Source organism: Pelophylax lessonae, assembly GCF_965119305.1.
Source record: "Pelophylax lessonae genome assembly, chromosome: 7".
Lineage (NCBI taxonomy): Eukaryota > Metazoa > Chordata > Amphibia > Anura > Ranidae > Pelophylax > Pelophylax lessonae.
The window spans coordinates 270,876,412-270,895,146 of NC_138774.1; the positions used below are offsets into that span (position 1 = coordinate 270,876,412).

Sequence of the window (18,735 nt, forward strand, 5' to 3'; positions counted from 1 at the left end):
TACTGACAGGATCACCAGGTGAAAATGAAGGAAAGAATCTAAAAATAAGAAAATGAATGCAGCCCCCACATCTCAGGATTAGTAAGCTGCAATACAAAAAGATTATGTTTTTGGGTTTAATGAGTGAGCTCGCCCCCTAGCTGCAGGTGCACAATCGGCGTAACCCTACGTCGGTTCGCGCAGGAGAGCCGCTCTGCCGCAGTATATATGCGGTGGGCGCTCCGGAGCCGGTTAAGGTTGGAAGTGATGGACACCACTGGGGAGCTGACCCTTACCGTTATCACCAGCAATGGTCCAGGTACTGATAATATATTTGAAAATATATATATTTGACAGATATTTACAACCGTGTCCTCAAAAACATAGAGCAAGGAGCCCAGCTAATAAATGATTTCCAATATTTCTCTAGAAGCAAAGTGGGTGACCCAGTTTCTGGGTGGGGGAAGAGATCAAAGCTTCTCGGCAGTTGGGGATTTCTACGAGAACCTGCAGCAAGAGATACAAACGAGGCCGTCTTTCAGCATCAGCTGCCTTTTAAATTGCAGAGGAAGCCAACCTATGTAGTAAGTTTAATTTATGGGAACAAAAAAAAAAAGATATTTTTCATGTTCCCCTTTTGCTATTTTTAGGTACGAAGCGTAAATATATTCACACTCCAAAGAGCCGACTCATTCCCCTTCCACTCAATCATAGTGGAATTCTTTCTGCAATTCAGATGTGCAGAGTTTGTAAAAGTGACACAGCAAGCTGGAAAGAACCTTTCACCATGACATCTGGTCCTCCATCCGCTTCCATCTCTTATGTACTGATCATTCGAAAACAATAATTAACTCATTAGAGGTCATTTACTAGGAGAAGAAGCAAATGGATTTGTGAAAACAGACTGATCGCATGTCTACTCGTAGACTTTCCTGCCCGGGGGTTCCTAATGTGCGCTGATTGCGTGCTTTCTGGGATGCACTGAAATGTATTCTCGAGTAGGGAGGAGCTGAGTGAATTAGAGGTATTCCTTGCTAAATATGGACTTTTCCAGCAAAGGAAAATATGAGACTAGCTTACCGAAAAAGGTGGCATGGGAACCACTCGTTTAAATGGAAGGTATACTTGTTTTGCACATTTGTATTTATGATCAGGACTAAAGAAAAATAACATTTGTAAAAATATTTTTTCTTTTTAAAGCCCTTTCACGCTGAGGTGCTTTTCAAGCGCTTTGTCGCTAAAAAAAAAAAAAAGCGCCTGAAAAGCTCACGAAAACGTATTCCAATTAAAATCAATGAATGCTTTCACACTGGGGCACTGCGCTGGGGGGCAGTGTAAAAGATCAGCATATTTGGAGCATGTTTGGAACACTAAAAGACGCCCCTCTCCATTGATATGAATAGGAAGCGTCTCAAAAGTACCTGTAAAGTGCCTAAAAAGCGCAGCAAATGCGCTCAGCCTTTTATAGGCAGTTTTCAAGTGTGAAAGGGCTCTTAAGTTCATGTCAGGTAAATACATTACACAGTTCATATCCAGCCATCAGGCAACATGTTTTACAGTTTTAACCTTATCTACCCATTTAAAAAGCCTGGTGTTTACAGACTTCAGTAGTTCAAGCTGAAACGTGGATGCACCAGTGAATGAACAGTGATATTTCCCCCTTCCTCCCTTCAGAGGGCTAGGAGAAGAAGCAAATGGATTTGTGATAACAGATCACAAATCCTGCAAGCAGCATCTTTGGAGCATGTTTGAAGCGCTAAAAACGCCCCTCTCCATTGAAATGAAAAGGAAGCAACGCAAATGCCTTTGAAAAGTGCCGCAAAAGCGCTCAGCGTTTTATGGGCAGTTTTCAAGCGCCTCAGTGTGAAAGGGCTCTTAAGGTCATGTCCGGTATATACATTACACAGTTAAATATCCAGCAATCAGGCAACATGTTTTTCTGTTTTCACCTTATCTACCCATTTAAAAAGCCTGGTGTTTACAGACTTCAGTAGTTCAAGCTGAAATCTGGATGCACCAGTAAATGAACAGTGATATTTCCCCCTTCCTCCCTTTAGAGGGCTTATTTCCAGTTTCAATCAGAGGCAAAGCATGTGAAAGAAAATAGCTTTTACTATGCTCTCTCTTTGGGACACTGTTCTTCCCACTGACACCCCAGAAAGGGGCACTATTCTTTTCACTGACACCAACAATGAGGCATAATTCCTCCTGCTGACAACAATGATGGGGCACTATTCCTTCCACTTACACCAACAAATGGGTACTATTCCTCCCACCGACACCAATAATGGAGTACTATTACTCCCACTGACCCCAACAATGGTGGCACTATTCCCCCCACTTACACCAACGATGGGGCGTAATTTCTCCCACTGATGCCAATAATGGGGCACTATTCTTCCTATTGACACCAACAATGGAGTACTATTCCCACCACTTACACCAACAAAAGGGCACTATTCCCCCCACTTACACCAACAATGGGGCACTATTCCTCCCACTGACACTAATTATGGGAAACTATTACTCCCACGGATACCAACAATGGGGCACTATTCCTCCTATTGACACCAACAATGGGGCACTATTCTTCCCACTGACACCAACAATGGGGCATTATTCCTCCCACCAACACCAACGATGGGGCATAATTTCTCCCACTGATGCCAATAATGGGGCCCTATTCCTCCTATTGACACCAACAATGGGGTACTATTCCCCCCACCCCACTTAAACCCAAGGGTGGGGCATCATTTCCCCCACTGAAGCCAATAATCGGGTATATTGGGAGCAACTTCAGGAACTTAATATGTACAGTCCGAAGAAAAGAAGGGAAAGGGGAGACATGATTTAAACCTTTAAATACATCAAGGGTTCAGGAGCGCAGTTTTTTCAATATGAAACCAAAATCAAGAACAAACAGACCTCAAACTAACTGGAGGAAATTTTAAAACTAATTTTAGAAAGTCATTTTTTACTGAAAGGGTAATTGATGCTTGGAATAAACTACCATCAGAGGTAGTGAGACAGTCAACAGTAAATGGCTTCAAACATGCTTGGGGCAAACATAGATCTATACTCAATAAAGTTAAAAAATAAATAAATGGACAGACTTGATGGACAACTCTTTCTTTTTCTGCCATAACTTTTCTATGTTTCTACTGTATGTACTGTGCCTCCCACTGACACCAATGATGGCATACTATTACCTACTATTACTCCCGGTGATACCAACAATAGGGCACCATTCCTCCCACTGACACCAACAATGGGGAACCATTCCTCAAACTGACACCAACAATGGGGCATTATTCCTCCCACTTACACCAACAATGGGGCGTAATTTCCCCCACTGATACCAATACTAGGGCACTATTCCTCCAACTAACACCAATGATGGAGTACTATTACTTCCACTGATACCAACGATGGGGCACTATTCCTTCCCACATGGCCCATTGTTTAGAAAGTTTGAAAACCCCTGATTTAGATAACTCATATTACTCTGACCCAAAACATAACAGTTTCCCAATAAATGGCCTGACAACACCTGAACTTAGTAACGATATAATGTCTATAATGCACCTAGGATGGTTTATGTTTGGTTCTTCCTGAACTTTGCTCTCTGCTCTTTGGCTTACTGAATGAGCACATTAGGGACAATGCAAAATTGTTTTATTGTGACAGGTACTCTTTTATCCTCCATGATGAGCCAGAAACAAAAAAGTAAAGAAGTAATAGCTGAAACTTACCTTGACATACTCACTCCCAGCATCCAATGTATTGCAGGTGCTGCAAGAGAAGATGGAAGAGTTAGGACACCTGTACAGGGGGAGCAAAAGGAAACACTGCAGGAGAGCACATAATTATTCCTTTGCACCAAGAGAAATAGACAGCGTGGTCACCAAGAGAAATAGACAGGGTAAATCTACCCAGTCAGGATACATACAGCATACCTCCCAACTGTCCCTGATTTCGAGGGACTGTCCCTGATTTCGAGGGACTGTCTATGATTTCTGCACCTTTCAACTTTCTAGCACATATGACTAATTCCTTTGCACAGCCCCTTCCCCAGTTGCACATCATAGCCCTCTCCTCTTCTGGGAGCATTTACATTTCTTTCTATGCTGACCCAGTTAATCCTTTCCCCCACCAAACCTTTATACCTGGTGAAGAAGCAATGGGGAAATACTACAGAGCGTCACCTGAGTGGCAGCTTTGAATTTGCACAGGCTGCTGACATCACATCCAAGATAGGGGCCAACAGCAGCATTCTCAGGGCCTATGGATGTCTATTCATGGGAGGTTTTCATAGATAACCTGCATAAAATACATTACATTTATATATAATCTTATTGGAAGATTTTTGTTGAAATGAATGGTCTCGCAACAGGTCTCTTTAAGGACTAACCAGAAGCTTTGAGGTTGATCATTCCTGGACGCAAACAGTTTGCATCCAGGGTTGATCATTCACAGGTAATGACTGCATTAGGGATCAACCAATTATCAGCAAAGCCGATATATATCGAGGGCCGATATGCACTTTCCCCGATATATCGGAATCGGCCCCTGAGGTTACCGATATTGCCGATGTTTCGGAAAGCGCTTGTACCGGAGTGATGCCTGCAGCTAGGGGCATCACCCAGGTACCGGCGTCCATAGTCGACGGTCGGCTGTCTTGGGGTCCCTCCCAAAGACACCCTGTCACATGTGCCCTTGGCTTTTATAATATATCCCAGGATGCACAACTGTTTGTGCCAACTCACTGGGATAGTTACAAAGCCTGTGTGTCACTGGCTGGGTTTCCTCCACTGTCCAACAGGCTCCCCTATTGGATACAGTGGGGATACTCCCTCAGCCCAGATGAATCACACATGGACACATGCAACAGGAATAACTACTGATTAGGCTCCCCTGATAAGCAGATGAAGCAGGCTATGTTTTACCTGCTGCTCCTCTGTTAAGCAGGCAGAGCAAACTACTCTCAAGACCTAGAACCTATCTAGGAGGGTGCTACACATACATTACACAAATCAATAATAAACCAATAGTCTCCTCTGGCGGTGCCCCAAGCTACATGTTTATTGGAAGGATGTGCTCAGGACACTTTCGGGGCTTCGGGGTTCAGGTGCCGGAGGATCCTAAAGTTTGCCTGTTGGGCATCTTGAGTGGGATCCAAGCCCCAGTGCCGGCTTTGCAAGCCATTGGCCGGGCTCTATTTCAGGCAAGAAAGTTGATTTTACGGCACTGGATTTCTCCAAGGGCCCCTTTGGTTAAAGAATGGGTGGCCACAATGGGGGACACACTCCGATTAGAAAAGTATATCTATCAACATAGGGGCAGCCCTGGTAAATTTGAGATATTGTGAGCTCCGTGGTTGGCTGTGCCGGGACTAGCCCCGGTGGACCTGGTACTTAATAATATTTTGGCGGGGGTGGTGTGAGTCCGGGGGAACATGGCCCTGTTGGGTGCTATCTCCGGTTATGCTTATCCCTGAATGTTTTGGTGGGGGGCGGTGAGGGCGGCTAGGATAGACCTCTGTCTACCTCTCCTGCTGTTTATGGTGATATTTACTGAGTGGTGCTTATGCTATCGCTATATGTATTTTATGCATTTGAACATTGCAGATTGTGCCGAGAATGCTCTGGACTCTGTTTCTATGTTGTGTTTTTGTTCATGTACTTTAATAAAGTTTTTTTGCTTGATAAAAAAAAAAATAAACCAAGAAAGTGTAACACATGGAAAACCTGACCCAATAAAATCTTCTACATGACACCATAGCCTTCTGGTGAAATCACAAATCTATAAAATTGCTATATTTTAGCAATGGGTAAGTAACTAGTGGCAGGAACCATGAGATAACAGTCACCTTGCTGGGACAAGTCCTGGGTTTTTCATCCAGGAAATCTGTCATATAATGTTTGTGACTAGAAGCACTCTCCCAATCATAATTCTCCCAGAGGAGCGGATCTGTTGGAAGGCTAGCGGACATTGTGTTCTCAGTCAGGTTTCCTGGCCGAGGTGAATCACTGGCGGGAGTAGAAGGGTCAAGTGGCAGGGTGTGGCGAGGCCTGGGTACAGGCGCTGCACAGGAAACAGATGCTCCATCCATGTTTTAGGACAATGCAAGGCTTCCTCTCTCTTCTCCCTGCATCCTCTTGTGTTACACAGAAGGAAACGTATACGCATAAATACACGCATTACCTGATTTCAGACAAATCGCACAAAAATTACCAGTCAGTTCAGTCTTCTAGAATTACTTATACTTTCTTTATTACAGCCTGCTGGCTGTGGATCAGTACTGGAAACCACTGCCTAAAGTCCTTCTTTTTTGACCTATGGTCCATTTTTCAAATGTTTGTCTCTACTTGACATTGCCAATATTTTAAAGTAACCATTATATTAATATTGCATATTCTGATTTGTCCCACCAAGGCCAAAATGTAGAACGATAACTTATCTAGTACATTGAAAAGGGAACTGAATAGCAGATTTTGCATTTTAAATTTACAAACCTCCCTATTTAATGTGATAGGAACGATAGAGACACATTTTGCACCAAGGATGTAAGCACAGTTGGGCAGACTATGAAGTATTGATAACCAAAGAAATAGTGAATATGCCAAGCAAAGAAGTGAGAATAGAGGTATTATCTAATCAGTGGGGTGTGTCCTTGACAAAGTTGTGCTGCTTCCACAGAGAAGGTCAAGGGCCTGGCTGTGTTGTTTGGCAGAGGTTCCTCAGTTGATGGCTACAAAGAATACCACCTTGTGAGTGAGAGTAGAGAAAGGAATTTCTCTAATAGGTTCATACAGTAGTTTCCGAAACAGATTCAGATTCCATTGAATCACGGGCAGCAACATGGGAGGCTCCCTCTAAAAATGTCTTAATCAAGGAGTGAGGGGCCAACGGTCTCTGCAACAAGATGGAAAGGGCAGAAACCTGGCATTTAATAGTGCTAGGAGCCAAACACTGGTTCAGATCTAGCTGCAAGAAGGAGAAAAATGTTCCCACAGAGAAACTCCTAGGGTGGAAGCCCCAAGACTAATACCCCGTACACACGCGTCGATAGTTGGCCGTGAATATTCGGCCAACGTCCGATTGGCCGATTTTCGGCTTGTTAGTATGATGCTTTCAAAAACCGAATAAAATCTGGTGTGCAGGCTATAAAATTTTTGTTGGCCGTCAACACAACGGCCGATTTTCGGTCAGTGTAAGATTCTGGTACCTTTGGTACCCTTATTTACCATTTTCCTTTCAAAACATTGCGTCCCACCTTTCTAGTTAGGTGGAACACATACACCTTTAAGACAGATGACGTCATCGCTGAGCGGCTATTTCAATCGCCAGCATTCTCTCTCACGTTGTTCGTTCAATGTGTGTCTACATGCTCACAAGCCTTGTCTTGCTGTCGGAACCTCCAGCTATTTGCCTTTACCTGGAACAGACCGGAACCTCGCAACTGATCCCGTATCTCGCTACCGGATCACTCCCTCACTACTGGACCCCTCTACTTACTAAACCTTACTAGTGATAAGTACCCCACATGGGGAATCCTCCATAACTAACTTACACTACCATCTTCTGCACATTAAGGACTGTTACTATCTATGCATACTAATTCTACCATCTGCACTGTTACATAGATTGCTAGCTCTTGAGTCTACTACCATCTATCCTTGCACTGGGTTAGTCTATCCTGTCTATGTCATCTGCTGTCCTTACCACCTGTTACTATACATGATTACTAACCTATCTGCATTCTACCTATTACCATCTACTACTCTCCTGAACATTACTATCAAGTGCTTACCATTACTGTCACTGCTCACACCTGTCCCTTCAGCACATCACCTCCATACTATCATATACATCCTATCACTTCAGGAACATCTTATTGAGTGTGTATATCTGTATGCTGAAGCAGACAGGCCCACAGTGATGAGTCTGGAGAGTTGGATCTGGTATTCCAACACATCTCTACATGACTACTGAGTGGAGATTCTGCAGCTGCAAATCCAGCTTACAATAAAAAACGCAGGAGCGTTACAGTCAGTCAGTACAGATTTTGGCAGACAAAAATCTGATGAGCAAGACTGGGCATGCTCAGAGAAGAAAAAACACACGGAAAGTAAACCAGCACATGACATCACTTCTGAAGTAGATTTTTGTTGGCCGTTAAAATTTGTGTGCAGTCTAGGCACATTCCAATCAACAAAACACAACTTTGACAAAAGACGGCCGATCGGTCGGCCGATAATCGTTGCATGTGTACGAGGCATAAGTCTGTCTGGAAAAGGGAGGCAATGACATACTTTTTGGATTCCTTCAATTTCTGAGTTCATATGAAGACATTCAGAGCTTGAAATCCAAGACTGGACAGATATCTCTATTGGTTTTGGAGTAAAAAACCTTGATTTTGTTTTCTGCCACAAGAACATCGGTACTGACAGAAGACCCGAGAGGGCTCAACGGAGATGTGGTGTCACAGGAAGGCTGAATGTAAGAAACTGAGGAGGGGACAGGGAACAAAGAGGATTTCACAGACTTTAAGCCCTAGAACTTATGGGTGGAATGAGAGCCAAGCTTAGGGGGACTCAACATGGAGGACACAGGAGTGAAGAAACAAAAGGCATGTTTCATAACAGATAAAGAGGAAGAAGGCTTTTCCGTCTTTTTCCGCTGAGGAAGATGGTTGGTCTTGCCACCAGTGCTTAATAATGGTATCAAGGGTAGATCAGATCAGATGTTGTTCCTCAAAGGCCATGTGGATCAGACGTTTCTTGGAAGCAGGTATAGCAGTCCAGCATTTTAACCAAAGTGTTCTACACATATGTACTAACAAGAGACTTTTGCAAAAGATAGTCCAGGAAGCCCACAGTAGACAATAACAACTGAAGTTTAAAGTTATGGTTATTTTTTCCATGCATTCTTTAAGCAAGGGATCAACTACGGAAGTGGATGGATCTCTTTTAAAAGATTTGAAAAGAAAGTCATTGTTTGGCACGGTAAAGTCGGCCAGGATGGGGTTAAGGGCAGGGCCGCTAGTGAGAACAGAGTTCTAGAAAAGGTTCTTTAACACAAGTGTCACTTTGTTAAGGCAGGACACAGTGAGGGAAGACCACCTTTTCCCAAAATGTTTGCAAAAAAGTAGTAGGCTAATAAGACCAAAATGAGGGACAAATGAGGAGGAAAGAGGGACAGAGGGACTTGGCTGCGAATGAACAGTCCCTCAAAATCAGGGACAGTTGGGAGCTATGCTGTAGATATAAATGAGCCATAAACCTCCGTATTGCCAGCAGCAGATAAGCAAATAGTAAAGTGGAGGATGCCATACCTGTGGCATGGTGACCAATCAGGTGCCAGATTTTTGGTTCAATTCTCCCCTTGAAGACTGACTAATGGAAATCTGATCAGTTGAGCAACTCTAATAAAGCGGAACTTTAGCCATAACAATTTGATAAAAAATGATGTTCTTTAGCAAGGAACGTACATTCCACATTAACCACTTCAGCTCCGGAACGTTTTAGCCCCTTAATGACCAGGCCATTTTTTTGTGATTCGGCACTGCGTTACTTTAACGAAAAATTGCGCGGTTGTGTGACGCTGTACCCAAATACAATTGATCTCCCCACAAATAGAGCTTTCTTTTGGTGGTATTTGATCACCTGTGCGGTTTTAGGATTTTGTGCTATAAACAAAAAAAGAGCGACAATTTTGATAAAAACGCAATATTTTTTACTTTCTGCTATAAAACATTCCCAATAAAAAAAATGTAAAAAATCAAATTTTCTTTTATCAGTTTAGGCCAATTTGCATTCTGCTACATATTTTTGGTAAAAAAAAAATCCCAAAAAACTTATTTTAATTGGTTTGCACAAAAGTTATAGCGTTTACAAACTACGGGACAGATTTTTGGACTTTTTATTTATTTTTTTGTTTTTATTAGTAATGGCGGCGATCAGCGTTTTTTAGCGGGACCGCGACATTGCAGCGGACAGATCAAGCCCCTAACTGACATTTTTGACACTTTTTGGGGACCAGTGACATTACTAAAGTAATCAGTGCTAAATAATCTGCACTGTTACTCTATAAATGACAGGGAAGGGGTTAACACTGGGAATGATCAAAGTGTGAAATGTATGCCTAAATGTGCTTACTAACTGTGGGGGGAAGGGCCCTGTGACTGATCTCTCTCTGCCTGTGTGACAGAAGACCCACCTGCTTTGTTTACATAAGCAGGCGGGTCTTCTGTCAGTTTCTGTGACGATTGCGGGAGGCCAGTGGCAATCGCCGCTGCTCCTCCCGCAGTCTGACTACCGCTGTCTCTAATTACATGTGAGTAGATCTACGTGATTATGCGCAGCTGAGCCGCCCTGCCGCGGTAAATGTTCGTGGGGCGGTCGGCAAGGGGTTAATAATTAGGCTACCAAAATGAGTGTGTGCTGTAAATTGCCTCCAGCATTGCTCCTGCTTCTTCTTGCTGCCATTTTGCTAAAACGCAGAGCCCCTGAACAGCAGTAAATAATAAAGCAGAACTAATCCCCATCGATTTATCAGTTTCAGAAAACATTCCTGGAATGCTGGGATTGCTAACTGTCACATTTTCTTGTGTCCTCAACCAAACTGTCAAACCATCAAATGGCTGGTGTCATAACTGATCACATGTGCAGCACCATGGCAGTTGTAGATCAAACAGAAGCAGCTTCCTTGGCTGTAAAGGATAAGGAGGGTTTAAAGCGGAGTTCCACTCAAAACTGGAACTTCCGCTTATTTGTCTCCTCCCCCCTCTGGTGCCAAAATTGGCACCTTTAATAGGGGAGGGGGGAGCGGGTACCTGTTTTTGGTATGTACCCTGTCCCCACTTCTGTCGGACCTCGCCACGGCGAAGTTCGTCAGAGGTTCAGCCCCCTACTCCTCCCTCTGCATCGTAGCGCTTCGTGCATGCGCAGTAGGGACCCGCCCATGAAGCCGCAAGGCTTCACTGCCAGGTTCCCTTACTGGCAATGGTGGCGGCAGCACCCAACAGCCAATGGAAACATCAACTGCTGTGCCAACATCGATGGACTCCAGGACAGGCAGGTGTCCTAATATTAAAAGTCAGCAGCTACAGTATGTGTAGCTGCTGACTTTTAATTTTTGGAGGGGGGGGGGGAACTCCACTGTCAGCAGATCGGCCTCTACAAACTCAGCAGTACCTAAAAATGGAGAGCAACTGAGCATGTGCAGTACAGGGTCAGACAATGTATTACTGGATATTAAACAGTATAGAGACTTATTTTTAATGATTTACATCGCCCACATCGTTCCACTTTAACTATAAAGGAAGTTATTCCCCCCAACCCCCCTGCAGTGTACCAGGGGGAGAAAGGAGTGAAGTCATACAGTTGAGATCTAGACCTCTTTGACAAGGGGTTCACGACCTCCCTATAAATAACCCGATTCTTAACTAAATCCAGATGATGTGAGAGAGAGATATGTTCCTGGGAAAGAGGGAATCCCAGAAAACAGAGCTGCAGGATTTGTGAGTAGCTGCTGAGGAATGCCAAGGTAAAACAAGGCTCATACTAGTGCCGACTTGGTTTGAATTATCCAATAAGCCGGTTGCTTTGACTTTCTGATCTATCCTAGGGATGGGTTGAGTATCACTATCATTGTCATCATTATCAATAATAACAAAAATACAGGCCATCAAAAGGGGTTGAAAAATTCTGATAATTTTCACGCTTATTGTGCGGTATTTGGCACAACTGGCGGCTCCTAAAACGATCCCTCCAGACTTTAGTAACTGCTTCCCGCCTGCTGTATAGTAAAATGACAGCGGGCGGAATGCACTCTCGTTCTGGGACGATGTCATATGACGGCGCCCCAGAACCGCCGCCCCTCCGTGCCCACTGGGGCACACAGCACAGCTGCACCATGTTCCTAGGACACAGCGTGACCCCGATCTTGGTAAAGAGTTGATGACGCAGGTCTTTACCTATGTGATTGGCTGTGTCCAATCACAGCCGGTCACATGTAAACAAGGAAGTGCCGCTTATCGGCTCTCCTTGGCTCACACTGACGAGGAGAGCCGATAAGCAGCATCTCCTAGCAGGGGAGATCTGTACAAGGTAATCAGGACAGCTGTGCCCATCAGTGACACCAATCAGTGCCCATCAGTGACACCAAGCAGTGCCCATCAGTGATACCACTCAGAGCCCATTAGTGATGTCAGTCAGTGCTGCCTTTCAGTGCCCATCAGTGCCTGCTCATCAGTGCCGACCATCAATGCCCATCAGTGCCACCTATTCATGCCACTATCCTTGCCCACCAGTGCTGCCTATCAGTGCCACCTATCATTGCCCATCAGTACCGCCTATCAGTGCTGCATATCAGTGCCCATCAGTGCGGCATATTAGTGCTTCCTCATCAGTGCCGCCTAATCAGTGCCCTTCAGTGCTACCTCATCAGTGCCCATAAGTGCTGCCCCATCAATGCCGCATATCCATGTCGCCTATCATTGCCCACCAGTGTCACCTATCAGTGCCCATCAGTGCTGCCTATCAGTGCCGTCAGTGCTATCAGTGCTGCCTATCAGTGCTCATCAGTGCCGCATATCAGTGCCACCTATCAGTGCGGCATATAAGTACCTCCTTATCAGTGCCACCTAATCAGTGCCCTTCAGTGCTGCCTCATCAGTGCCCATCGGTGTAGCCTATCAGTGTTCATCAGTGCCGCCTCATCAGTGCACATCAATGAAGAAGAATAACTTATTTACAAAATTTACTGACAGAAACTAAAGCAAAGAGAAAAAAATCCAGCAGTGATTAAATACCAACAAAAGAAAGCTCTACTGTATTTGTGTGAATAAAAAATTGTCATTCAAAGTGCGACAGCGCTGAAAGTTGGCCTGGGCAGGAAAGGGGCTAAAAGTACCCAGTAGGCATTTTCCAACAAGCTTTTGACATTGAAAATGATTATAAAAATGCAAATGTTCAGTTTCTGTTGCATGAAAAGATTGTTTCAGAAATCCAATTGATTAGAATGATTGAATCTAATGGCTGATCACAAGAATAACTGATTCGTATGGCCAGCTAAATAAATAGCCATACCACACTAGAAGATCGGTCGCTGGCAATAAATAGCCAGTGGTATAATTGCTAGAAGTCTTTTCATTGCCTCCTGTGGTGTCACTCCATTACTGGCTGAACCATAGAGATGTCACTTCTTTACTACTCCTACCTTGAGTATTTGAGGTTTTGCCAGCCACACATTTTTTTTATGAGATCAGCCTTCAATCTAAGGCCTCGTTCACACCTGAGCAATTTTCTGCTTGAAGCTTGTAGCTCTAAAACACTCAACAAGCCAAATCCTATTCATTTTATTGGCCCCTGTTCACATCTGAGCCTTCTGTTGCCTGAATAAAAACGCCTGTCGCTCTAAAAAGCATATGAGCTTCTTTTTGGCAGATTACAAGCGTTTTTGGCCCCATAGACTTCAAATAAAAATGTCTGAAAACGCGTGAATTGAGCATTTTATGATCGTTTTTGCTCAAACTGCAGCTCTCCACCCCTAATTTCCTCCCCTTAGTGCTTTCTACTGGCTAAACAATAACTCCTGAAGCTGTAAAACGCTTGTAATACCATTCTAAAATGCTTGTAATTCACTTCCAAAAACACTCAAAAACTCTCAAAAGAAAACGCCTAAAAGTTGATCTGCTCGGGTTTCAACGGAGCCTTATCTTTTCAATCAATGTCACTATTGTTTGATGTAACACAAGTAAATTCACCTTTATCAACCTGATCACTTTCAGTGTTAAAAGTTTACTGTGATAAGACAAAACATCAAAGGTGATCATTTCAGCAGTACCGGGACAGGTTCATCCAGCAAGGATGCAGAACTGCAACCACACCACCACCACCTACTCTGCTAGTGCATGCCATAGAATGAGTGCACTGCCCTGTGTCTATTCTCTACTGCAAGGTTTCTCAACCAGGGTTCCTCCAAGGGTTGCTAGGGGTTCCTTAAGAAATGACCAATGTTTGCCTCTCAGATGAGTTTCCTTTGACACCAATTATCTTTTTAGCTATCGGTAAGGGGGAAATTCTTCCCAATGACCACAAATGTAAGGAGCATTCTTCCCACTGACCATCCCACTAATGTATTATGAGTTGAAGATATAGTCATTTTTAGCAGGGGTTCCCTGAAACCAGAATTTCTTTCGAGGGTTCCTCTGTTTTGAAAAGGTTGAGAAAGTCTACGCTAGATCCTTGCTCCGTTGCACCCCGGGTAGCTTTCCCTCCTGGTCACCCCTTGTCCCAGCCCTGCATTTCAGAATCCAACAACTACTCCAATCATCTTGATTGGAAGTCCTACAAAGTTGATCGAACTGGCAGCGGAAACTAACAGAAAATTGCTGGGTTTGATCAGAGCGGTGACACACATTTTTTATCCAAATAATATATGTGGTGCACCCATGGAGAAAGTTAAGGAACAGAGACAGATAGGCGTTTAGTCGTAAAAAGTATCCCAACGTGTGGAAACGTCTCCGTGACAGTGATACGATTAGATCCTCGAAAACTTGTCATTGCTCTCTAGTCAACCCCTCTTTAGCCTGATTTTCGCAAACAATCCTTGAATATATTGCATTGCTTGCTATTCATCTAGCTGTGTATGTACTCTACTGTAGCGTACTTTTTCATATCTTCTGAACTGCATTCCCCTTCTTTTGGCCAGAAGCCCAGATAGGCTCTCGTAGCCTCCGCATAAAAGAAATATACAGCCCATGTAAACGGCTGAAATCTCGCTGAGCTTTTGCTTTTTTTTTTGCCCCTAAACCCACAATGAGACTCACACAAAGAGGGTCTACATCTCCTACATTACACCAACAGGGGATATTCTAAAATCTGAATTCCTACAAGAATATGTCATCACCGTTGTAACATAAACACACTGGGATTAGTTATATTCTGATGTGTTACTCAACTGATTCCAAGTAGAAGGAATCCAGTACCTTATCTTTATTAGAAAGAGTCATCTTGTAAAGAATGGTTGAATTCCACCCCACAAGCACTAGATAACCAGAATGACTACCTCTGCCCATAGGACTGATAGAAGCCTTCCTTACCAGTAGCCCCAAGGGTGCACTCTCCTCCCCATATCTGTCATGGCTCTGAAATCCACGTTCATGTCTCTGTAAAAGTTCCCAGTTCCTGAACAGCAACCGTTTGTGAACTTGGTAGAAGTCTGTACTGGACCCCATCAACCTCCCTCCTCCTCATCCTAAGTGTCCCTCCCTCCTCTGCCCTGCATGGAATGCAGAACTGTACAAGGGGATGGCTCCTCTAAGTGATGGAAATCCAGGTCATTAGCATGCTCTGGGCATTCCCGACCTCCTCCCATTCTCATCATACAAAGAAAAACTATTCTTTATTGACTGTCTTCATATACAGTGCAATATTGGTAGCTACTGATACAAAAATGGAAGGGTTACATAGGAGAATGCCTCTAGATGAGATGTCATCGTAGAGAACATCTAAAAAATCCCAAAAACCTTTAAAGAAGAGCTCCAATCTCCCCCCAAAATATTAAAAGTCAGCAGCTACAAGTACTGTAGCTGCTAAGTTTTAATATAAGCACACTTACCTGTCCATGGATCCAGCGCTGTCCTCACCTGAGCCGATTCTTCAGGCACCAGGCAGTAAGTACCTAGTTGGGTATGTACCTCCTGATCTAGTGGCAGGAGAGCTGATTTGGTCCAGTAAATTGTAAGCCCGGAGAATTGGTCAACGTCCACTGTAATTGACATGACGGTTGTTAGAGAGGAGTCAGTGTCCCCCAACAACAGCAGCATGTCTTCTGCATAAAGCAGAATCTTTTCCTGAATACTGCCATACTTCAATCCTACTATATGATTATTGGCCCTAATATGTCCTACCAACGGCTCAATTTTCAAGGTGAATAGAAGTGGTGAGAGGGGGCAGCCCTGCCTGGTACCCTTCCCTAGATAAAAAACTGTCAGATGTTTTGCCTCCCTTGCTGATAGATGCCTGCAGTTGATGATATAATAATCGCGCCCAGTATACAAGAATGTCACCAAACCGGAATTCCTCGCATAAATCCTACCTGGTCATCGTTAAAAATCACAAGCCGATTCTTCAATCGGCTTCAGGTCTAGGCGCCGGCATCCTAACTAAAGGAAACTAGATGCTAACTTGCAGCCGTAAAGACATGGATGAGTGAGTCCTGACCTCAACCTAATAGAACACCTTTGGGATGAGTTAGAGCAGGGACTGCGAGCCAGACCTTCTCGTCCAATCTCGTCCCATTAGTGCCTGACCTCACAAATGCGCTTCTGGAAGAATGGTCAAACATTCCCATAGACACACTCCTAAAAGTGGACAGGTCAGGTGAGTTTGCTGGCCAATCAAGCAAAGTGATACCATGATCCTTAAACCAGGTATTGGTACTTTTGGCAGTGTGGGCAGCAGGGCCGGCCCTAATATGGGTCCCGCTGGGTCCATTGGACCCAGGTGGCACTTTGAGAGGGGCAGCAAATTGACGCCTAGGTTTTTTGTGGCATCAGTTTGCCGCGCGTTACGGGCGGCATTTCCTGATGAGTATGAGGAGTATGAGTACTGATGAGTATGAGGTCTCCTCCTGAAAACATTCCTCATATGATCATCGTGTGCGCAATGACGCCAGACATCAACGCACTCCATCATACGCAGGGCGGGCTGGATCTTCTAGGGAGGTGGGCACAGCAGACACTGTAGTCACAGGAGTACTGAGGACAGACAGTGGGTGTTTGGTGGACCGGTCTGGTGGTGGGTTACGGAAGATAACAGTATATATAATATTTTCTAAATGTGATATTTATATAAAATAATGGATGTAGGGGCCTTTTGGTGGGCATGATTAATTTATTTATTTCATTTTTTTTTGGGGGGGGGGGCAGCATTTTTTTCTTGGACTCGGGCAGCACAAAGTTTTGGGCCAGCCCTAGTGGGAAGGTGCCAAGTCCTGCTGGAAAATGAAATCAGCATCTCCATAAATCTGGTCAGCAGAGGGAAATATGAAGTTCCCTAGAATTTCCTGCTCCCCACAGTCAGTGATGATATGGGGAGTCCCTGCACAGTCCTATCTTGGCAGGACAGAGGCAATGATCAGTCTGGGGTGTCCTCTCTTTTTGGTCCTAAGCCGGCCACGGCTGCCATGCTCACAGTGGGGTGGGGACTGGAGAATCTGCAGATCGGGAAGGAGGGCGGGAGCTGGTCAACTTACTTACTTACCCACTTGTTAATTTTAAAAGGCTCCCGTGCTCTCTGCAGATAGTCCTGCAGCCCCTCCCTCCCCCGTCCACTGTGAGCATGGCAGCAGTGGCTGGCAGGAGACCCAAAAGGGAGGACACAGCCACTAAGTGGCAGCCGTGGTCCTGACAGGACTGTCATTTGGTCTGGGCCGCGGCCCCATTTAGCGATACCTGCAAAGTACCAGGAGCTTCCCATGGAGCCTCCCACTGACCCTAGGCCCTCACGTAGTGCCCAAATGGTCAGTCCGCCCCTGATCCCCTAATCCCCGTCTAGTGTTCTTCAGGTGACAGCTAAATAATTAGATCTAACACAGACACAAGCAGGCAGAGCAATAACCAGGAAGCCTACCATGCAGGCCTTCACCACATTAGTACTCCAAGCTTGGTGAATAAATACATGGACATAGAGGTATCAACTGGCAATGACACTACAAACTGCAGCCACAACATCTGAGCTCATCATTACAAGGCAAGATAATAAAACAACACAGAGACTGAAACTACATGTATGCGGATGGGTGGCCTACACAGGCAAAGCAACATATTCCTATACCGCTGCCTGCTTCTGGGTTTAGGGCATGCACAAAGGCACCCCTCCCCTGCCGACAAGTCCTCTTGCTTGCCCTAGATGTTAAAGGAGGAGGCTCCTTTCCTAGAAGAAACGCGGCAGTGGGGCTGGAATGGTAACAACAATAGGCACTGGTGCTCGGGCATGTCCCGCGGTCGTGCTTTGTCAATCTGTACACTGCTTGTTACTTCTGATACACTGTAATTGCAATAGCCATTTAATAAATGTTTTTTTAATGAACCTGCCCTATGGAGCTTTTCCTGTCTTCTGATTTTAAATGTTCCTTGGTCTGAACTGTGTGGCGGATGGAGCCTGAGCGCTGCTGAAGCGATTCCTGTGTTGGGACACCTTTGCTGCATTACACAGATGGGGTCACAGACCCACCTGAACAGGGGAGGACTGGGCCAGGGGGGCAATTGCCCCGTAAACAGGCTGCACCGCTTCTGCCACAGACATGCCTAAAAGATGCCTGGTGAAGAGAAGTAAAAAGTCTCCACCGCTGACCTACTGAGTGCGGAATAAGGACAAGGGCAGAGCATAGGCCTCCCTCCCAGGGGGTCAGGAGGAGGCCGGGAAGAGGAATAGTGGAAGTGGGAGTGGGGCCAATTCACTGCACCATGGGCTTCTGGTTTGTCTACTTTTCACCTGGGCTGAAGGTTGCCAGTCAGCCCCTGCACCTGGAGTCTACACACAGTGGAAGCATTGGTTTCTGTGGATTAAAAAGCATCTCTTTTATTGTGGGATCATGTCCAGCTGGTAAATAGACTTAGGTTAGGGATCGACCGATTATCGGCAAGGTCGATATATCGAGGGCCGATATGCATTTTCCCCGATAAATATCGGAATCGGACCCTGAGATTACCGATATTGCCGTGATGTCATTGCGTATGTTGCG

The 18,735-nt window shown here is 44.8% G+C and overlaps 1 protein-coding gene across 1 annotated transcript in view; it reads right to left on the reverse strand.

The window, feature by feature from the left end:
- SH2D3C (SH2 domain containing 3C) overlaps window positions 1-18,735 on the reverse strand; it is a 124,544-nt gene that overhangs the window by 65,967 nt on the left and 39,842 nt on the right. The window contains exon 3 of the mRNA XM_082263933.1: window positions 3,732-3,771. Coding sequence (XP_082120059.1) covers window positions 3,732-3,771 — 40 coding nt within the window. The remainder of the gene's footprint in view (window positions 1-3,731; window positions 3,772-18,735) is intronic.